Source organism: Procambarus clarkii, chromosome 60 (genome assembly GCF_040958095.1).
Source record: "Procambarus clarkii isolate CNS0578487 chromosome 60, FALCON_Pclarkii_2.0, whole genome shotgun sequence".
Classification (NCBI taxonomy): domain Eukaryota; kingdom Metazoa; phylum Arthropoda; class Malacostraca; order Decapoda; family Cambaridae; genus Procambarus; species Procambarus clarkii.
Window position 1 is genome coordinate 33033270 of NC_091209.1, and position 23486 is coordinate 33056755.

Here is a 23486-nt window from a genome sequence, read left to right on the forward strand (position 1 = left end):
GTGAGATGGAGGACATGGTAGCAAGTCCTACCATGACTGGCCGTGAGAGGAAGGACATGGTAGCAAGTCCTACCATGACTGGCCGTGAGAGGGAGGACATAGTTGCAAGTCCTACCATGACTGGCCGTGAGAGGGAGGACATGGTAGCAAGTCCTACCATAACTGGCCGTGAGAGGGAGGACATGGTAGCAAGTCCTACCATGAATGGCCGTGAGAGGGAGGACATGGTAGCAAGTCCTACCATGACTGGCCGTGAGATGGAGGACATGGTAGCAAGTCCTACCATGACTGGCCGTGAGTGGGAGGACATGGTAGCAAGTCCTACCATGACTGGCCGTGAGAGGGAGGACATAGTTGCAAGTCCTACCATGACTGGCCGTGAGAGGGAGGACATGGTAGCAAGTCCTACCATAACTGGCCGTGAGAGGGAGGACATGGTAGCAAGTCCTACCATGACTGGCCGTGAGAGGGAGGACATGGTAGCAAGTCCTACCATGACTGGCCGTGAGAGGGAGGACATAGTTGCAAGTCCTACCATAACTGGCCGTGAGAGGGAGGACATGGTAGCAAGTCCTACCATGACTGGCCGTGAGAGGGAGGACATGGTAGCAAGTCCTACCATGACTGGCCGTGAGAGGGAGGACATAGTTGCAAGTCCTACCATAACTGGCCGTGAGAGGGAGGACATGGTAGCAAGTCCTACCATGACTGGCCGTGAGAGGGAGGACATGGTAGCAAGTCCTACCATGACTGGCAGTGAGAGGGAAAACAAGGCAGCAAGTCTTACCATGACTGGTCGTGAGAGGGACGACATGGTAGCAAGTCCTACCATGACTGGCTGTGAGAGGGAGGACATGGTAGCAAGTCCTACCATGCCTGTCCGTGAGAGGGATGACATGGTAGCAAGTCCTACCATGACTGGCCGTGAGAGGGAAGATATGGTAGCAAGTCCTACCATGACTCTCCGTGAGAGGGACGACAGGGTAGTAAGTCCTACCATGACTGGCCGTGAGAGGGAAGATATGGTAGCAAGTCCTACCATGACTCTCCGTGAGAGGGACGACATGGTAGTAAGTCCTACCATGGCTGGCATTGAGAGGGAGGACATAGTAGCAAGTCCTACCATGACTGGTCGTGAGAGGGATGACATGGTAGCAAGTCCTACCATGACTGGCATTGAGAGAAATGACATGGTAGTAAGTCCTACCAACATGTTGCTGCCGTGCCCATGTTACTGTTGCTGATGTGATGATGTTACAGTTGCTGCCGTGCTGATGTTACTGTTGCTGTCATGCTGATGTTACTGTTGCTGCCGTGCTGTTGGTACTGTTGCTGCCGTGCTGATGTTACTGTTGCTGCTGCGCTGATGTTACTGTTGCTGCCGTGCCCATGTTACTGTTGCTGCCGTGCTGATGTTACAGTTGCTGCCGTGCTGATGTTACTGTTGCTGCCATGCTGATGTTACTGTTGCTGCCGTGCTGATGTTAGTGTGGGCCATGACTGGCCGTGAGAGGGATGACATTGTAGCAAGTCCTACCATGACTGGCATTGAGAGAAATGACATGGTAGTAAGTCCTACCATGACTGGCCGTGAGAGGGAAGACATGGTAGCAAGTCCTACCATGACTGGCATTGAGAGAAATGACATGGTAGTAAGTCCTACCATGACTGGCCATGAGAGGGAAGACATGGTAGCAAGTCCTACCATGACTGGCCATGAGAGGGAAGACATGGTAGCAAGTCCTACCATGACTGGCCATGAGAGGGAAGACATGGTAGCAAGTCCTACCATGACTGGCCGTGAGAGGGAAGACATGGTAGCAAGTCCTACTATGACTGGTAATGAGAGGGAAGACATGGTAGCAAGTCCTACCATGACTGGCCGTGAGAGGGAAGACATGGTAGCAAGTCCTACTTTTACTGGTAATGAGAGGGAAGACATGGTAGCAAGTCCTACCATGACTGGCCGTGAGAGGGAAGACATGGTAGCAAGTCCTACTATGACTGGTAATGAGAGGGAAGACATGGTAGCAAGTCCTACTATGACTGGTAATGAGAGGGAAGACATGGTAGCAAGTCGTACTATGACTGGTAATGAGAGGGAAGACATGGTAGCAAGTCCTACTATGACTGGTAATGAGAGGGAAGGCATGGTAGCAAGTCCTACCATGACTGGCCATGAGAGGGAAGACATGGTAGCAAGTCCTACCATGACTGGCCATGAGAGGGAAGACATGGTAGCAAGTCCTACCGTGACTGGCCGTGAGAGGGAGGACATGGTAGCAAGTCCTACCATGACTGGCCATGAGAGGGAAGACATGGTAGCAAGTCCTACCGTGACTGGCCGTGAGAGGGAGGACATGGTAGCAAGTCCTACTTTTACTGGTAATGAGAGGGAAGACATGGTAGCAAGTCCTACCATGACTGGCCGTGAGAGGGAAGACATGGTCGGAAGTCCTACCATGACTGGCCATGAGAGGGAAGACATGGTAGCAAGTCCTACTATGACGCCTTCAAGGCAACAATTATATTATTTCTAACAAAATTTGATCACAATGCCTAATAACATATTTCCTCAGTATTGCTGGAAGTAAACCTCAACAATTTATTTAGGAAAGTATATGCTTTGCTGCCAGTACTTGACCTGCTGTTTGCCAGTTATTGGGCACAATTAGACAGCCAAAGTGGCTATTATTGGTCTGCTGCAGTGGCCACTATTAGCCTACTGCAGTGGCCAGTATTAGCCTGCTGCAGTGGCCACTATTAGCCTACTGCAGTGGCCAGTATTAGCCTGCTGCAGTGGCCAGTATTAGCCTGCTGCAGTGGCCACTATTAGCCTACTGCAGTGGCCAGTATTAGCCTGCTGCAGTGGCCAGTATTAGCCTGCTGCAGTGGCCACTATTAGCCTACTGCAGTGGCCAGTATTAGCCTGCTGCAGTGGCCAGTATTGGCCTGCTGCAGTGGCCACTATTAGCCTACTGCAGTGGCCAGTATTAGCCTGCTGCAGTGGCCAGTATTAGCCTGCTGCAGTGGCCACTATTAGCCTGCTGCAGTGGCCACTATTAGCCTGGCCATTATTGGCCTGCTGCAGTGGCCACTATTAGCCTGGCCATTATTGGCCTGCTGCAGTGGCCACTATTAGCCTGGCCATTATTGGCCTGCTGCAGTGGCCACTATTTGCCTGGCCATTAATGGCCTGCTGCAGTGGCCACTATTAGCCTGCTGCAGTGGCCAGTATTAGCCTGCTGCAGTGGCCAGTATTAGCCTGCTGCAGTGGCCAGTATTAGCCTGCTGCAGTGGCCAGTATTGGCCTGCTGCAGTGGCCAGTATTAGCCTGCTGTAGTGGCCAGTATTAGCCTGCTGCAGTGGCCAGTATTAGCCTCCTGCAGTGGCCACTATTAGCCTGCTGCAGTGGCCACTATTAGCCTGGCCATTATTGGCCTGCTGCAGTGGCCACTATTAGCCTGGCCATTATTGGCCTGCTGCAGTGGCCACTATTAGCCTGGCCATTATTGGCCTGCTGCAGTGACCACTATTTGCCTGGCCATTAATGGCCTGCTGCAGTGGCCACTATTAGCCTGCTGCAGTGGCCAGTATTAGCCTGCTGCAGTGGCCAGTATTAGCCTGCTGCAGTGGCCAGTATTAGCCTGCTGCAGTGGCCAGTATTGGCCTGTTGCAGTGGCCAGTATTAGCCTGCTGCAGTGGCCAGTATTAGCCTGCTGCAGTGGCCAGTATTAGCCTGCTGCAGTGGCCACTATTAGCCTGGCCATTATTGGCCTGCTGCAGTGGCCACTATTAGCCTGGCCATTATTGGCCTGCTGCAGTGGCCACAATTAGCCTGCTGCAGTGGCCAGTATTAGCCTGCTGCAGTGGCCAGTATTAGCCTGCTGCAGTGGCCACTATTAGCCTGGCCATTATTGGCCTGCTGCAATGGCCACTATTAGCCTGCTGCAGTGGCCAGTATTAGCCTGCTGCAGTGGCCAGTATTAGCCTGGCCATTATTGGCCTGCTGCAGTGGCCAGTATTAGCCTGCTGCAGTGGCCAGTATTGGCCTGCTGCAGTGGCCAGTATTGGCCTGCTGCAGTGGCCAGTATTGGACTGCTACAGTGGCCATTATTGACCTGCTGCAGTGGCCACTATTAGCCTGGCCGTTATTGGCCTGCTGCAGTGGCCACTATTAGCCTGCTGCAGTGGCCAGTATTGGCCTGCCGCAGTGGCCAGTATTGGCCTGCTGCAGTGGCCAGTATTGGCCTGCTGCAGTGGCCAGTATTGGCCTGCTGCAGTGGCCAGTATTGGCCTGCTGCAGTGGCCAGTATTGGACTGCTGCAGTGGCCATTATTGACCTGCTGCAGTGGCCATTATTGGCCTGCTGCAGTGGCCAGTATTGGACTGCTACAGTGACCATTATTGACCTGCTGCAGTGGCCATTATTGACCTGCTACAGTGGCCATTATTGACCTGCTGCAGTGGCCAGTATTGGCCTGCTGCAGTGGCCAGTATTGGACTGCTACAGTGGCCAGTATTGGCCTGCTGCAGTGGCCAGTATTGGACTGCTGCAGTGGCCAGTATTGGACTGCTGCAGTGGCCATTATTGACCTGCTGCAGTGGCCATTATTGGCCTGCTGCAGTGGCCAGTATTGGCCTGCTGCAGTGGCCTGTATTGGACTGCTACAGTGGCCAGTATTGGACTGCTGCAGTGGCCAGTATTGGCCTGCTGCAGTGACCAGTATTGGCCTGCTGCAGTGGCCATTATTGACCTGCTGCAGTGGCCAGTATTGGACTGCTGCAGTGGCCAGTATTGGACTGCTACAGTGGCCAGTATTGGCCTGCTGCAGTGGCCAGTATTGGACTGCTGCAGTGGCCAGTATTGGCCTGCTGCAGTGGCCATTATTGACCTGCTGCAGTGGCCATTATTGACCTGCTGCAGTGGCCATTATTGACCTGCTACAGTGGCCATTATTGACCTGCTGCAGTGGCCATTATTGACCTGCTACAGTGGCCATTATTGATCTACTACAGTGGCCATTATTGACCTGCTACAGTGGCCATTATTGACCTGCTACAGTGGCCATTATTGACCTGCTGCAGTGGCCATTATTGACCTGCTGCAGTGGCCATTATTGACCTGCTACGGTGGCCATTATTGACTTGATGCAGTGACCATTATTGGTCTGCTGCAGTGGCCATTATTGACCTGCTACGGTGGCCATTATTGACTTGATGCAGTGGCCATTATTGGTCTGCTGCAGTGGCCAGTGTCGGTCTGCTGCAGTGGCCATTATTGGCCTGCTGCAGTGGCCAGTATCGGTCTGCGGCAGTGGCCATTATTAGCCTGCTGCAGTGGCGAGTATCGGTCTGCTGCAGTGGCCAGTGTCGGTCTGCTGCAGTGGCCATTATTAGCCTGCTGCAGTGGCGAGTATCGGTCTGCTGCAGTGGCCATTATTGACATGATGCTGTAGCTATATCTGGTCTACAGCTGTTGCCATAATAACAATAAGTTTGTGTTTACTCTTGCAGATGTCGCTGAGAGTCTTCACAGTGGACGCCTTTAGCCCGAGGCCCTTCTCTGGCAACCCGGCAGCTGTGGTGCCTCTCCCCAAGGTCAGTTGTTTGTTGGCACTGTGTACCCCATACCCATCCTCGGCCCATCACCCATTCTGGGACCCATCACCCATCCTGGGCCCCATCATCCATCCTGGGCCCCATTACCCATCCTATGCCCCATCAACCATCTTGGGCCCCATCACCCATCCTGGGCCCCATCACCCATCCTAGGCCCCATCACCCATCCTGAGCCCCATCACCCATCCTCTGACACTTGCTGGACCCCATCACCCATCTAGCATGAGACCCCGTCTCATGCTAGACCCCATCACTCATCCACTGGCTAGTGCTGGACCCCCATCACCTATCCTCTGGCTCGTGCTAGACCCCATCACCCATCCTCTGGCTGGTGCTGGACCCCATCACCCATCCTCTGGCTCGTACTGGACCTCATCACCCATCCTCTGGCTAGTGCTAGACACCATCACCCATCCTCTGGCTCGTGCTGGACCCCATCACCTATCCTCTGGCTCGTGCTGAACCCCATCACCCATCCTCTGGCTCGTACTGGACCTCATCACCCATCCTCTGGCTAGTGCTGGACACCATCACCCATCCTCTGGCTCGTACTGGACCTCATCACCCATCCTCTGGCTAGTGCTAGACACCATCACCCATCCTCTGGCTCGTACTGGACCTCATCACCCATCCTCTGGCTAGTGCTAGACACCATCACCCATCCTTTGGTTCGTGCTGGACCCCATCACCCATCCTCTGTCTCGTGCTGGACTCCATCACCCATTCTCTGGGTAGCGCTAGACCCCATCACCCATTCTCTGGCTAGTGCTAGACCCCATCACCCATCCTCTGGCTAGTGCTGGACCCCATCACCCATCTTTTGTCTCGTGCTGGACCCCATCACCCATTCTCTGGCTAGTGCTGGACCCAATCACCTATTCCTTGGCTCGTTCTTGACCCCATCACCTATCCTCTGGCTCGTCCTGGACCCCGTACGCATCCTCTGGCTAGTGCTGGACTTCAGCACTCATCTTTTGGCTAGTCCTGGACCCCATCACCCATCCTCTGGCTAATGATAGACCCCATCACCCATCCTCTTGCTTGTGCTGGACCCCAAGAACAATATTCTGGCTCGTGTTGGACCCCATCGCCCATCTTCTGGCTAGTGGCGAACCCTGTCACCAATCCTCTTCCTAGTGCAGGACCCCATCACGCATCCTCTGACACGTGCTGGACCCCATCACCCATCTTCTGTCTCATGCTAGACCCCATCACTCATCCACTGGCTAGTGCTGGACCCCCATCACCTATCCTCTGGCTCGTGCTAGACCCCATCACCAATCCTCTGGCTCGTGCTGGACCCCATCACCCATCTTCTGTCTCGTGCTGGACCCCATCACCCATCCTCTGTCTAGTCATAGACCCCATCACCCATCCTCTGGTTATCTTGAGGTTATCTTGAGATGATTTCGGGGCTTTTTAGTGTCCCCGCGGCCCGGTCATCGGCCAGGCCTCCACCCCCAGGAAGCAGCCCGTGACAGCTGACTAACACCCAGGTACCTATTTTACTGCTAGGTAACAGGGGCATAGGGTGAAAGAAACTCTGCCCATTGTTTCTCGCCGGCGCCTGGGATCGAACCCAGGACAACAGAATCACAAGTCCAGCGTGCTGTCCGCTCGGCCGACCGGCTCAATAGTGATAGACCCCATCACCCATCCTCCTCCTAGTGCTGGATCCCATCACCCATCCTCTGGCTCGTGCTCGACCCCAAGAACAATAGTCTGGCTCGTATTGGACCCCACCACCCTTCTTCTGGCTCATGTTGAACCCCATTACCCATCCTCTGGCTCGTATTAGACCCCATCCCCCCATCCTCTGGCTCGTGTTAGACCCCATCATCCATCCTCTGGCTCGTGCTGGACCTCATCACTGATCTTCTGGCTCGTGCTGGAACCCATCACCCATCCTCTCCCTTGTGCTGGAACCCATCACCCATCCTCTGCCTTATGCTGAACCCCCATCACCCCATCTTCTGGCTCGTACTGAACCCCATCACCCATCCTCTGCCTTGTGCTGGACCCCATCACCCATCTTCTGACTCGTGCTGAACCCCATCATCCATCCTTTGGCTCGTGCTGGATCCTATCACCCATCCTCTGCCTTATGCTGAACCCGCATCACCCCATCTTCTGGCTTGTACTGAACCCCAGCACCTATCTTCTAGCTAGTTCCGGAACCCATCCCCATCATCTGACTCTTGCTGAACCTCAGCAACTGCCTTCTGGCTTGTGCTGGACCCCATCACATTTCCTCTGGCTCGTGATGGACCCCATCACCTATCCTCTGGCTCGTGCTGAACTCCATCACCCATCTTCTGGCTCGTAGTGGACCCCATCACCCATACCTTGGTTCTTGCTGGACCCCATCACCCATCCTCTGGCTCGTGCTGGACCCCATCACCCTTCTTCTGGCTCGTTCTGGACTTCATCACCCATCCCTTGGCTAGTTCTATATCCCATCACCCATCCTCTGGCTCATGCTGGACCCCATCACCCATCTTCTGGCTCGTGCTGGACCCCATCATCCATATTCTAGCTCGTGCTGGACCCATCACCCATCCTCTGGCTCATGCTGAACCCCATCAACCATCCTCTGGCTCATGCTGGACCCCATCACCCATCCTCTGGTTCGTGTTGGACCCCATCACCCATCCTATGGCACTTGTTGGACCCGATCTCTCCATCTCCTGGCGCGTGCTGGACCCCATCACCCATCTTCCGACTCGTGTTGGACCCTATCACCCATCCTCTGGCACGTGCTGGACGTCATCACCCATCCTCTGGCTGGTGCTACACCCCATTACCATTCCACTGGCTCGTGCTCGACCCCAAGAACAATTCTCTGGCTCGTGTTGGACCCCATCACCTATTGTCTGGCTCGTGCTGGACCCCATTACCCATCTTCTGGCTCGTGTCGGACCCCATCACCAATCCTCTTCCTTGTGCTGGACCCCATCACACCCTCTTCTGGCTCGTACTGGACCCCAGCACCTATCCTCTGGCTAGTGCTGGAACCCCTTCACCTATCCTCTGGCTCGTGCTAGACCCCATCACCCATCCTCTGGCTCGTGTTAGTCCTCATAACCCATCTTTTCGCTCGTGTTGGACCCCATCACCCATTCTATGGCTTGTGCTGGACCTCATCACCCATCCTCTGCCTTGTGCTGGACCCCATCACCCCATCTTCTGGTTCGTGCTGGACCCCAGCACCTTTCCTCTGGTTGATACCTGGTTGATGGGGTTCTGGGAGGTCTTTTACTCCCCAAGCCCGGCCCGAGGCCAGACTTGACTTGTGAGAGTTTAGTCCACCAGGCTGTTGCTTGGAGCGGCCCGCAGGCCGCTCCAAGCAACATACCCATATATATACCCACCATACCCACCACAGTTGGTCCGGCACTCCTTGAAGGAAACAATCTAGTTTCCTCTTGATGATGTTCACGGTTGTTCCTGCAATATTTCTGATGCTCGCTGGTAGGACGTTGAACAACCGTGGACCTCTGATATTTATACAGTGTTCTCTGATTGTGCCCATGGCAGCTCTGCTCTTCACTGGTTCTATTCTGCATTTTCTTCCATGTCGTTCATTATAGTACGTTGTTATTTTACTGTGCAGATTTGGGACCTGTCCCTCCAGTATTTTCCATGTGTATATTATTTGGTATCTCTCTCGTCTCCTTTCTAGTGAGTACATTTGGAAAGCTTTGAGACGATCCCAATAATTTAGGTGCTTTATCTCGTCTATGCGTGCCGTATATGTTCTCTGTATTTCCTCTATTTCAGCAATCTCTCCTGCTCTGAAGGAAGAAGTGAGTACTGAGCAGGAGTCAAGACGGGACAACACAAGTGATTTGAAGAGCACAACCATTGTGATGGGATCTCTGGACTTGAAGGTTCTCGTAATCCATCCTATCATTTTTCTGGCTGACGCAATACTTGCTTGGTTATGCTCCCTAAACATAAGTCAGTTTTTTCAGGTCGTCGGACATCATTATTCCCAAATCCTTGACATGCTGTTTTCCTACTATGGGCAGATTCGATTGTGTTTTGTACCCTGTATTACGTTTAAGATCCTCATTTTTGCCGTATCTGAGTACCTGGAATTTATCACCGTTAAACATCATGTTATTTTCTGCTGCCCAGTCGAAAACTTTGTTAATATCTGTTTGTAGTTTATCAATGTCTTCAGCAGAGGTAATTTTCATGCTGATTTTTGTATCATCTGCAAAGGATGACACTAAGCTGTGACTTGTGTTTTTGTCTATATCTGATATGAGAATAAGGAACAGCAGTGGTGCAAGGACTGTACCTTGAGGTACAGAGCTTTTAACTGCGCTCGGACTCGATTTTACTTGATTGACTGTTACTCTTTGTGTTCTGTTCGACAGGAAATTGAGTATCCAGCGTCCTACTTTACCAGTTATACCCATTGACCTCATTTTGTGTGCAATCACTCCATGGTCACATTTGTCGAATGCCTTTGCAAAATCTGTGTATACGACATCTGCATTATGTTTTTCTTCTAATGCCTCAGTGATTTTGTCATAGTGGTCAAGTAGCTGTGAGAGACATGATCTTCCTGTTCTAAATCCATGTTGGCCTGGATTGTGGAGGTCATTGGTTTCCATGAATCTAGTGACCTGACTCCTGATCACTCTCTCAAATACTTTTATTATGTGGGGCGTTAGTGCAACTGGTCTATAATTCTTTGACAATGCTTTGCTACCACCCTTGTGTAGAGGGGCAATGCTGTTGCTTTAAAGCGCATCTGGTATCTCCCATGTGTCCAAGCTCTTCCTCCACACTATAGTGAGTGCCTGTGCTACTGGCACTTTGCATTTCTTTATAAATATTGAATTCCATGAGTCTGGACCCAGGGCTGAGTGCATGGGCATATTGTCAATTTCTCTTTCAAAATCTGCCACCCTCGTGTTAATATCAGTTATATTTACAGGTGTTTGAGTATCATTCATAAAGGAATTGTCCGAATCTTCCACTTTCATGCTGAGTATCGGAGTGCTAAACATTTCCTCATACTGCTTTTTTAGGATTTCACTAATTTCTTTGTCATCCTCAGTGTATGAACCTTCACTAATACGAATAGGTCCAATACTGGCAGTGGTTTTCGCTTTTGATTTAGCATATGTGAAGAAATATTTTGGGTTTTTCTTTATTTCTTGAATTGCTTTCTGTTCTAGTTGCCTTTCTTCAGTCTGATAGGAATGCTTCAGTCTCTGTTCGATTTCTTCAATCTCCCTGTTTAAATTATTTCTTCTTTGTATGGAGAGACGTGTCTGATAAAGCATTTCCGTTTAATTTCTTCCTTCTTTTGTAATGTCGTCTGCGTTCTCTTTGTACATTTGACCTCTTTCTGGCTTTCCTCAAAGGAACATGTTTCAGACAGACTTGATATGCTTCAGAAGTCAGTTTTTCTATTCCTTGTGTAGGATTTTTATTTCTTAGAACATTTTCCCATTGAATGTTTGTAAGGTCCCTGTTTATTTTCTCCCAGTCTATCCTCTTAATATTAAAATTGAATATATTGAATAGCCCTTCTCGCTTGTTGTTTCTCTTGGGCCTACTACCGTTATTAATGTTAGTTTGCACTTCAATGAGCTTGTGGCCCGAGTACGTAGTGTCTGAGAGAGTAATGTCTCTGATTAGCTCCTCATTGTTCGTGAATATCAGGTCAAGCGTGTTTTCGTTCCTAGTTGGTTATGTAATCTGCTGACTGAGCGAGAATTTGTCACAGAATCAAAGTAGTTCTCTGACCTATGGTTGGTAATTTCCAGGTTGATTTTCTGCTATAATGTTATTGTTTACTATTCTCCATTTTAAACTGGGTAGATGGAAGTCTCCGAGGAAGATGATATCTGGTACTGGGTTTGCTAGGTTATCTAGGATATTCTCTATTTTGTGGATCTGTTCAGTGAAATCCTCAACTGTTGCATCCGGTGGTTTGTATATTAAAATAATAAGTAGATTCATATTTTCTACCTTGATTCCAAGTACCTCTACCACCTCATTGGACGAGTTCAGGAGCTCTGTGCATGCCAGCTCCTCTTTAATATACGGACCTACTCCTCCACTTGACCTAATTACTCTGTCACATCTATAAAGATTATAATTCGTAATCCAGATTTCACTATCCATGTGGTCTTTTGTGTGGGTTTCTGTAAATGCACCAAATACTGAGTTCGATTCTATTAGGAGGCCATTTATGAACTTAACTTAATTTCTTGATTTTGGTTTCAAGCCTTGTATGTTTGCAAATATGAATGATTTCCCACATTGCGTGTCACGTCTGGTGGGCTTTGGTAGTTCTGCCCCCCACTCTACCCAGGTCCAGGGTGTGTTGTTTTGGAAGTGATTCGCCCAGTTTTGGTAGTAGGACGGGTGTTGTGTGGTGTAGTACCTGTGTGCTTGTTGATAATTTGTATTCCAGTCTTGTGGGTATCTCCCTTCCCCTCTGTAATCTTGTAGTGGTTCCATCTGACTGTTCCTCTCTCTCTTATATTTTCTACTCTTTTTCTGCCTTCCTCTAAAAAATTTCCAGTAGTGTCATATTGATCTTCCCGTCTATAACGCTGTGTACCTCTCACGTGGAATTCCGGACACTGAAGATTGAAGCATTTTTTGTCCCTAATTGAAAATTGACATAATTTAGGGTGAAAGTATCTACACCCTGTTCCAAAACGGCATGTACTCCTCGCCAACATGTTCCTGCATTTTCGCGGATGCAGAAAATTGCATTTTGCTCCTACTTTTCCATATTTGCATATTCCTTTAGCGTAGAATTTGCAAATATGTTCAGTTTTTGCATTTTTCAAGGTATTTATACCTGTGCCTGTCTTGTCTACCTCTTTATTGGAGCCATCTCCGTCTTTCGTCCCAATTCCCTCATTTATGCACTCTGTCTCACTGTTGCTCTCATCGTTTATATTATCTGGCTCTGCAATATTGCTGTTATTTTGTACCACAATACCCTCTTCCTCCACACTACTGCTGCGGTTCTCTATCACTCATCTTTTGGTTCGTGCTGGACCCCATCACCCATCCTCTGGCTCGGTGAGGTTCCCATCACCTATCCTCTGGCACATGCTGGAACCCATCACCTATACTCTTGCTCGTGCTGGACCCTATCACCCATCTTCTGGCTCGTGCTGGACCCCATCACAAATCCTCTGGCTAGTGCTAGACCCCAAGAACAATACTCTGGTTAGTGCTAGACCCCAAGAACAATACTCTGGCTCGTACTGGATCCCATCACCCATCTTCTGGCTCGTGCTGGACCCCATCACCCATCTTCTGGCTCATGCTGGACCCCAAGAACAATACTCCTGCTCGTGCTGGACCCAATCACCGATCTTCTGGCTCGTGCTGGACCTCATCACCCATCTTCTGGCCCGTGCAGGACCCCATCACACATCTTCTGGCTCGTGCTGAACCTCATCACCCATCTTCTGGCTAGTGCTGGACCCCAACACCGATCTTCTGGCTCGTGCTGGATCCCATCACTCTTCCCGAGGCTTTTGTGCCTCGATTGCCAGTTTATCTCTCCATTCTTCATCACCCCCCCCCCCCCAACGCAATGGGTGTACTGGTTTATTCAATCTTAAATATTTCCTTTTGGTAGAAGTCCCTAGTATTATGATTTTAGCTAGTATTCCTCTTATCACTATATCTGCCTTTTCCATTTCCTTTAAACAATTCTCATTGTATTTATCACATTCTTTCCAAGGTTTTCTATTGTTTGGTGGGGGATTGTAAATCACTATCTTTATATCTTCTATTGTTGATATTCCTTGCACAAACTCTTCATGTCCCAAACAACAACAACAATAGTGCTGGTCAGATTATTCTCCTAATTTTACTTCTTCAAATTCTCACTGCAGGTGTAGCAACTGGACTACACCTCCATCACCAGGGGCGAGACGTATGAGCAAGTCTCTTTACACAAAATGCTTCTGTTCACCTAGCAGTGATTACGAACCTGTTTGTTAGTTACTGTTCTGGGTCGCATCCTGGGGAATCGTCAAATGCTGCATATATCCGAGGTATATTCGAATATCCCACAAACGCTGTAATACACAGCATGAGGAAAAAGGCCAGAGGTTCCGGTTACACATACCATATGCCACAAGGCATAGAAACTAGAGGTACAAGGCCACTGCAACGAGTAGGCCGGAAGGTCCCAGAGTACAAAAAAAGAGTTCATGCCCAAACAAGTTAATTACCTCTCACCTCTGTTCTCCCTGTCTTTCATTATTATTAATATCCTTATGGGAAGATTGCATTTTCTAAAACACTTGAAAGTTTTGTTTCTGTTATCACAATAATGTGTGAGGTTATTCTTCTGTCACTCTTTCCTGTAACTCTATCCCTTTATTTGTAACTAACAGTACCTGGCCACGCGTTGCTGTGGCTCAGTGACGCATGTGCGTTACTGAGCCACAGCAACCTTCCCTGTACCCTAGTCCTCCCACCATTTCCCCCCTTACCAGTCTCTTCGGCCTCAAAACCATTCCCCACTCCACCATCCCCTCGTCCTCCCTACCATTCCCCACTCCACCATCCCCTCTTCCTTCCCATAATGCGCCACTCCCCTGTCCCTTTGTCCTCCCCACCATTCTCCATTCCCCCATCCCCTCGTCCCCACCATCCCAAACTTCCCTGTCCCCTCGTCCTTCACCACCATTACCCCCTCCCTTCTTCCCTCGTCCTCCCCGCCATCTCTCACTTCCATCCCCTCGTCATTCCTCACTCCCTCGTCCGATGCCTTTCCAAATAGTCTGATGTTCCCATCAGAAAATTGGAAACATCTGATGTTCCCATCACTGATATATAAGAAAAACAGTTAAAAATGAAATGAAAATATGAAAAAAATTAAAAATAAACTATACTCACAAAATGAACATCTGGTAAACAACACAGCTTAATTCCAATGCAATTCACACAAAATAATTAAACCAAAATGAAAATAAATCAAAATCTGTGAAAATTCAATTTATCAATGCAATCAGAAACATTGGAAACGAATTGTAACATATCTAGTATAGCATGTAAGTGGCTCTTACTTGTAACAGATGGCGTTGTTTTTTAAGAAAACCATAGTTTTACCTGTCACAGGTGTGGCATCTATACTTATACTTACGAAATGAACGGTATGGAAAACAACACAGCTCAATTCCAACACAATGTCACACAAAATAATTCACTAAAAAAAATAAAATAAATCGAAATCTATGAAAATAAAATTTATCAATGTAATCGGAAACATTGAAATGGAATTCGTGACATTTTTAGTATAGCGTGAATGTTGCCATTATGTGCAACAGATGGCGCTGTTCTTTAAAAACGCATGTTTTTACCCGTCACAGGGGTGGCATCTATATAGTAGTTATATAAAAAAACGCGCCTATTCCAATGCAACGTTGTGTCAAATTTTCAAAGCAATCGATGAAAAGGTTTCGAAGATTTCACTAACACGAAAAACACATGAAAAACACAGTTTTTCAGAAAAAGCATGTATTTTTTCCGTCACAGACGTGACATCTATACAGTATGTATATAAAAACCTGCTCGGATGCGAATCGAACATTGTGTGAAAATTTCAAAGCAATCGGTGAAGAACTTTCGGAGATTAGCGATTTTGAACAAACGAACATTTTCATTTTTATTTATATAAATTCCATCTGCATTTGTGTACTCATAACTTTTATGCTTCTCATAACAATTGGGCTGCTTTTGTTTTTGTTCATGTGGATGCATTTCTCTATCTGATAGTGGAATGGGGGGGGGGAGATAATGATCAAGTCACTAATTCTTTCTCGTTTGTGTGGTTGCGTCGTTAAGCTGGGCACCCCTTGTTTAATCAAGGGCAGCTCTTGTTTAGTCATTAAACTGGTCAGTCCCACTATTTCCCTGTGTTTCTATTCTCCGCTGTCAGATTTGCTTCTTCCTGTGCTCTGTCTGCGTTCTTTTCTAGTCTTCTTGCATTTCTCATTTGCTTTTCTTCCCTGATCCTCTTTGCTGTCTTCCTATCCTCCTTAGACGAGTTCTGTGGTGGTGGAAGTGGTGGTAGTAGTAAATGTGGTGTTGATAGTTGTGGAAGATGTTGGGTACGTGGTGGTGGTAACGGTTGAGTGTGATTACATTGGTGATTTGAATTGGCTGTGGGAACTTTAGAGTTGGTTGTGGTAGTAGTGGTATTGGAATTAGTAGAGATGGTAGTAGTCTTGGTGGTCGTGGAAGTTTGTAGTGTTGGTGGTTGAGGTCGTGGAGGCTGGTAGTGATGGTGGTAGTTCCTATCCCATCGCTGCCACCAGTATTGGTTACCTCCTTGGATATATGTGGTTCTTGCCGGGTAGTAGATAATACACAGTCGATCACTTCAGCAGTTTATTGTGTTAGGTAATAAAGTATATATCTGGCCTGCCGAGGTCCTACCTAACTCTGAGGTTTGTGAGATACTGACTGGTCACCAGAACGGCTAGTACCAGCTCTCTGTGGAGAATGACGTCAGAGGCTTACATGATTGTGATTGGCTATCACCAACCGTCGTACAATTTGAGTACTAACAGGTGGTGATGGTGGTAGTGTTGGTGATGGTAATGAATGTGATGATACAGATGGTGTTAGTGATGGTAGTATTGGTAGCAGTGGTAATGGTGGTGGTAGTGTCAGTGACGGTGGTGGAAATGGTCGTGTCGAATGTGTTGATAGTAGTGCTTGTGTTGGCAGTAGTAGTAGTAGTAGTGGAGGTAGATGGTAGTGGTAATGATGGTGTTAGTGTCAGTGGAGGTAGTGGTAATGGTGATGGAAAATATATTGGTAGTGTTTGCGTGTGACGATAATGGTTATGGTGGTGGTGGTTGTTAGTGCTGGCATCACTGTGTAGCCTTAAGGTAAACGTTCATAAAGGAATTCTGACATGGGAATATACATCATACTGTCCTCACACGTTTATGACATGGATACATACATCATACTGTCCTCACACGTTTATGACATGGATACATACATCATACTGTCCTCACACGTTTATGACATGGATACATACATCATACTGTCCTCACACGTTTATGACATGGATATATACATCATACTGTCCTCACACGTTTATGACATGGATACATACATCATACTGTCCTCACACGTTTATGACATGGATACATACATCATACTGTCCTCACATGTTTATGACATGGATATATACATCATACTGTCCTCACACGTTTATGACATGGATATATACATCATACTGTCCTCACACGTTTATGACATGGATACATACATCATACTGTCCTCACATGTTTATGACATGGATATATACATCATACTGTCCTCACACGTTTATGACATGGATATATACATCATACTGTCCTCACACGTTTATGACATACATATACATCAAATTGAATACATACTCCTGGCATTGATAAATAATTGGAGTTGATAATTGCGAGACAAATGGTTGCCAAAATTACCTTGTTCATGGTACTGAGAAATAATAATGTAATATTTATCAGAATAGTATTGTATTATTCTTCTACAATTATTAGTCACACGCCTTGTGTATTCCTGTGGGCCAATATTGAAATACATAAACTTTAATAATATTTCAAAGTTAACAAATGAAATTGAATACCATTATAAGAAGAGCGATAATGAGAGCAGTAATAAATATATCTGGCACAGGTGCTGGAGGACGAGACGCTACAGAAGGTGGCCTCTGAGTTCAACTTGTCGGAGACAGCATATTTGGTTGCCCTGGAGGGTGAGGAGTCAGCTCCCTGGACCAGCACGTGCCGCTACTCCCTCAGGTGGTTCACACCCGTCCAAGAGATCCCTCTCTGTGGGCACGCCACCATAGCCGCCTCACATGTTCTCTTCCATGAGCTGGGTAAGTCTCACTCTCTCTCTCCCCAATCAACCCATCCTCCTGTTAGATACTACTCTTTGTAACTATGTGGACCATCATACTGTAACACCACCATAAATGTGTCTTATTTAATATTTCAAACATAACGAGTCAGTCACACAGTCGATTGGCGGCGCCAAACAGTCACCCTATATTATTCTAGAGTCACGCCTTTCAGGTGTTAATTGTCAGAGGTGTAATAGGGATCAGGTCGTGTGAAGTGACCTTGATTTCTGCTAAGCTGATAATTGCAGACGGGTAGCTGGGTTGTGTTCATCAAACAAGCCTCTGTTTAAGGTGTAGAAGGTAGAGCCTGAGGCTATCTACTTCGTAGGCAGAGCTTAGCTCCAGGAGCCCCCATAAATACCCTATGGAATGCTTGTGGAATACACACAGGCACAGAAGGATTGACAATGAGCAGGACAGCAAGATAGATCGCCTGTCACAAGGGCGCAGCCAGACCAGGCTGTCAGGCCGGGTGGGGACTCTGTCAACCATAGCCTCTGTTATGAGTTTGGTACTGCTTTGGAAAGGTGGTATTGAGAGGGCCTAAGGGAAAACTAGGAGTTCCTAAAATCAGTGGAGATCAGATAGGCCCGGCCCCCAATGAGAACATAAAACAATAATAAATTAATGGCTTAAAGAAAATACGTCAGTCTAGCTGACGTATTTTCTACGTTTAAAATAAACGTATTTTCTAGCTGATCCCCTGTGAAGGGGAGCCCTGATCCCCTTCACAGGGAGAATGGAAACTCCTTTAATAGTACTTATTTATTAAACCCTCTTATAACCCCCCATATACATTAATAACAATAACTTCTTTACCACACGATCTTACGTTAACTACCTTAGTCCACATAGACAGGATACAAGGCTTACACTTGGGCAAAAGCTAGGGTAAAGTCTACTTGAAGAGAACTCGAAGGCTTGAAGCAGCCTGGGGTAGTTAAGCCCCACGTGGCACCCTAGTCACAACACAATATACTTTTGGATGCCCCAACCACTGACTTATACTACACAATATGTGTCAATAAAATACACAAACCTAGCTAGTAGAACTATAACTTAATAATTATTTAACTTAACTGTGAAATACCCAGCATGAGGTAAGGGAAGAGAGGAGTAGGAAAAGAAGGAGACAGGGCCAAACAGGATAGGTGTTGACTCAAGCCCAGTAGCCCAGAGAAGAGTGCAGCAGGAGCCTCCAGTCTTCGAGCTCCCAAGTTGTTGTTGTTGTTGCTGAGAAGATAACCTAACTGATCGTGCAGCTACAAACAATACAAGTCTTCACCAGCCTTCGTTACTCATTACTTTACTAGTTCTAAGAATAGCTGATAACTATTCAATATTTAATAATCAACAACAAGTCCAGAGTCTGAATGCTCTGTGAGAAACAAGATTCTTCTTACGTCTGGCAAGGAAGATCTATCTTGAGGTTATCTTGAGATGATTTTGTTTTTTTTTAGTGTCTACGCGGCCCTGTCCTCGACCAGGCCTCCACCCCCAGGAAGCAGCCCGTGACAGCTGACTAACTCCCAGGTACCTATTTTACTGCTAGGTAACAGGGGCATAGAGTGAAAGAAACTCTGCCCATTGTTTCTCGCCGGCGCCTGGGATCGAACCCAGGACCACAGGATCACAAGTCCAGCGTGCTGTCCGCTCGGCCGACCGGCCCCCTTTAGATAAGATAGGAACAAAAACGCATCAACAATCCTATCAAATAATGTAAAGTAATTATTTAGAGCTCAATTTGACCTCTGGTTTCCAAGAGGGTGGCCCTGTGTATTCTGCTGAGTCGACAGATGCAGCCGCGACCTGTACGACTCTGAAGCGAACTCGAGTTTTATGAAGTAAAGTCAAGACAGGGGTTCAGAGTGTGTAGAGACTCGAACGACTCTCCAGTCACTGGATGTGTACACCACCAGCAAGCAGGCAGACTCAGGAGGTACACACACCCCTTGGTATGATCTTAGGGCATCCTGAAGGAAAGGGCCTTCGTCTTTAAGTGTAGCGTCTTTAAGGGAAATTTGAGAGAACTGAGGGGACGAGTAAATGTTCCTGGGCAACACGAAGTTTACCTATTATTGAGACAGTGTTATTTATGTAGCAACAGTGAGGAACCAGATTAGAGGTCCCTGGGTAACAGGAAGCTGGCCGATTTGTTGAGAGACAGTGATATTTGTGCAGCAGTAGTGATTAAGACCCCGGGCAGTTATATAAGATCCGGTCCTTCACAGTATCACCGATATTAAGCCAGCAGTGAAGTACTTGGGGTAACCAGTCAGTATATATAGTAGCAGAATTCGGGGGTCAAGATTGCCATGGACTATCTGTGAGAACGGCCCAGGTAAAGCAGCAGTTTTGGGGTCAGTGGGTTGAGCCCCAGGTGGTCAGATTAGAGCTAGCCTTCATGGAGTAACCGACAGTGATGGTAACTTAAGAGATTAATTGAGCATTCCCAGAGACCACGAGAGAGTTTAGGCCAGTGAATAAAATTTCAGGGCGCTATGTTGTGTATACAAGTTCCAGGGTTTATTGTAATATATCTTGAGGTTATCTTGAGATGATTTCGGGGCTTTTTTAGTGTCCCCGCGGCCCGGTCCTCGACCAGGCCTCCACCCCCAGGAAGCAGCCCGTGACAGCTGACTAACACCCGGGTACCTATTTACTGCTAGGTAACAGGGGCATTCAGGGTGAAAGAAACTTTGCCCAGTTGTTTCTGCCTCGTGCGGGAATCAAACCCGCGCCACAGAATTACGAGTCCTGCGCGCTATCCACCAGGCTACGAGGCCCCTGACAGTCAGTGGTTTGTACAGGACGTGAGAGCCTAGGAATTAACTCTAGTATAAATGAGATTTTTTTGTGTGTGTGGTTGAGCTACATAAGATTTGGAGGGATAAAATAAATCCACTTATGCATAGCTTGATGACACGATTCTGTAGACACCCTTCATGTCCATATTTTATAATCACTTAAGAATACCAGGTTGCAAATAGCCTAGACTATCAGGGATGTCAAAGGTGAATATTACTTTATCAGATGTTTACATTTTATGTTTAGATTTACTTATGACTAATTATGCTTCATGGGACAGTCCCTTGTCTTTTTGGAGCCTTATGCTCCTGCTGCCATCTTCACAAATTATGCTCAGTGCATTTTCCTCTTCCTTATGTTTAATTCCCCCCCCCCCATCTCCTTTCTGACTGTCATTTCCCGCCGACTTTTTTGTAATTTTTTATAATTTTTCATGTCTTCTGTTTTGACACCAGTTGTTTAGGGAAGGCACACACTTGCTCACCCGTAAAACTGTGGTATCTAACGCTTTAAGCAAGGGGATGCTTTTGTGTTCAGTCTTTGCCTTCATTGCTGAACCTGATTTCGATGGACTGACTGTTCTTTAGGTGGAGATTAAAGGCCGTATACCCACAATGCACCCTTGGAGGGCCCCGTCTTGTCGGGTGACCTATTCTCTAATTGTGGCTCCATGATGTATATGGGGACTTCTTCATGGATAAAAAAAATTTCCGTTCGTTTATATGCCGATGTCTGATCCTCTTTTGCCTTCTCTTTCTCGTGGGGTGGGCGAACAGGCTCCTGAATTGGACTGTGGTGGAAGGCCATGTTCAGTAGTCTCTATTACATTGGGCCCAGACCAAGCAGCTTCTCTGACTCCCGACTACCCCTCTCTGCTTCACTCCCACCTCTGTGGCAGGTTTGAGCCCCATGCCCCCAGTGGTGACCACCTCATCACCTAGAGTGGCTCCACCTCTCATTGTAAGAACTGCACCTCTTACCCCCCCCCCCCCCCTTTTTTCTGGGGATACTCGGCGCCGTCATTTCTGCAACTTCACTACATGCTTTCTTCCAGTTCTACTACATTTCCAAGCTTTGTTTGGTCCTGCTACATGGACTAAGTATTTTCATCTAAGTCATGTTGATTCTACACATCCTGATGATTTATTCATCCATAAACACCTAGTTGATTCGGTGAATACTTTTGTCACTTTTAACCTCACCCATACTGGTACCCATGTTGCTGCAGCTCTTTCTCAGAAAGCTGCTGACTGCTTAGTCTCGTTGTTATGCACTGGGGAGACCCCTGGTTGGCTCTCCAAAAATGCTCGGGCAAATGCCAGCATTGGCACAGATATTCTCCCGAACCATGTTGCAAGTGACAGGGAACTGAAAGTTACCATGAGGATATTAAATATGTCTTCGAGGCCCAAGGCCATTCTATCCTCTAGATTGATACGTTCATTCGATCCCCCTCGTGATCGTCGCCGTCAGCCTCTTTGCATAGAGAAGATCACTTTTGATAGTAGGTCTCTTCCGTCTTCTGTAATTCTTGCTGGTGCCAGATGCTCCATTCAGAAGTACATCCCCGCTCTTTGCCTCTGCAATAGGTGTTGGAGATTTGGGCATGGTCCTGGATTCTCTTTGGTGGGTACATATCTTAGTTTGTACCCAGCTGACGACTCTTTGATTTCCTTAATACAGTTACTCACGTAAGGAATTTTGCTATTGTTGTTTCTCACCCACTGTAGTACTGCCTCATTTTCTGACCATACCACTGTTTCTTCAAAGTAGATGTTACTTAAAGTTTTGGTCAGATAATGAGCCAGTCTAACTCCTAACAGTAGGGCAGTTAATTCTAATTGTGGCAATGACCGTTTCATTAACGGTGCCACCCTTGCTTTGGGTACAAGCAGATTTGCCTGCTCGTCTGTTAATAAATAGGCTACAGTGCGATAAGCCTTTCCTGAGGCATCACAAAACACATGTAACTCAATAGGCTGGTTAGCCTTTATGGTGTTACGTGGAAACTTGAGGGATTCTAGGACACTTGGGTCCGTTGTGAGTTGCTGCTAATTTTCTTGTAGGGCAATTGTTATTGGATCGGCCCATCCTATCTTGTCTTGGCATCATTCCTGCTTGTTCAACTTACCCTTGATTAATATAGGGCTTAATAATCTCAAGGGGTCGAAAGGCTTGCAGACTTGTCATAATAGTTTCCTCATGGTTATGTTGGTGGTATCTTGCTCAACCGATTTACTGGTCAACTGATCCGAAGTTGTTTCCCATTCAACACCTAGTACCTTTATCTTCTGGGGAACCTTGTAGTTAGCAAATGTTGATACAATCAGTTTATTTAAGGGCCCAGGAGTACAAATAATCAACCTTTCTCAAACACACTCAAATTTTGTGTGCATAATCTTCATGTAAATGCTCTAGCTTTTCCTAATAATTCAATAGCATAACATGAACAGGAAAACAAAATTATTGATAAAAAAAATTAACACTTCACAATTTCAAATTATGTTTACAAATTTAATATTTCACCAATTTTGATTTTATTCATATTGGGCTCAGAATGACATATAACGTTTATTTTCTTCAATCTAAAATTGAGTTTGAGAGTATAGTTTATTGTAAAAAAAATTGTCAAAATGGCCTTCGAAATATGCACAAAACTTTGATGCAAAAAATTGCACTGCGCAAAGCGCCTTTAGGCGCTCAGAGAGTTGTGCTTTTTGTTTTTTAATTTGGCTATATTTTAATGTTTTTTAATGTTTTCATTACTATTTGTGTTTTGAAATGGAAATAGTTGACTTTGGAAACATTTTGACAAAAAATTTACCTGAACATTTGTAAAAATAACAAAAATATGTCCTTGACAATTGCACCAAGACGTTTTTGCCGAAAATAGGTGAGCAGTGCAAGGGTTAACTCCCAAAGTTATCGGTTTATGAATAAACGCAATTATGGAAACCTGAGAACTAAGCACAATGCACATAATATGTAAAAATAGTGAGAATCAGTCAGAAAATGGATTTTCAAAGACGTCTCAAATTTGAAATTCCACTTTTAGAGATAATTAAAGTTGAAGTTATCGACAACGAATATGGTAGTTCCAACTCATGAATGTTCTTGTATGTTTTATAAA

At 46.8% G+C, this 23486-nt stretch overlaps 1 protein-coding gene across 1 annotated transcript in view; it reads left to right on the plus strand.

The window, feature by feature from the left end:
• LOC123747692 (phenazine biosynthesis-like domain-containing protein 1) overlaps positions 1 to 23464 on the plus strand; it is a 62698-nt gene extending 39234 nt beyond the window's left edge. The window contains exons 2-4 of the mRNA XM_069307383.1: positions 5518 to 5601; positions 17320 to 17524; positions 23412 to 23464. Of these exons, the coding sequence (XP_069163484.1) occupies positions 5518 to 5601; positions 17320 to 17524; positions 23412 to 23464 (342 nt within the window). The remainder of the gene's footprint in view (positions 1 to 5517; positions 5602 to 17319; positions 17525 to 23411) is intronic.
• Positions 23465 to 23486: the final 22 nt, after the last annotated feature.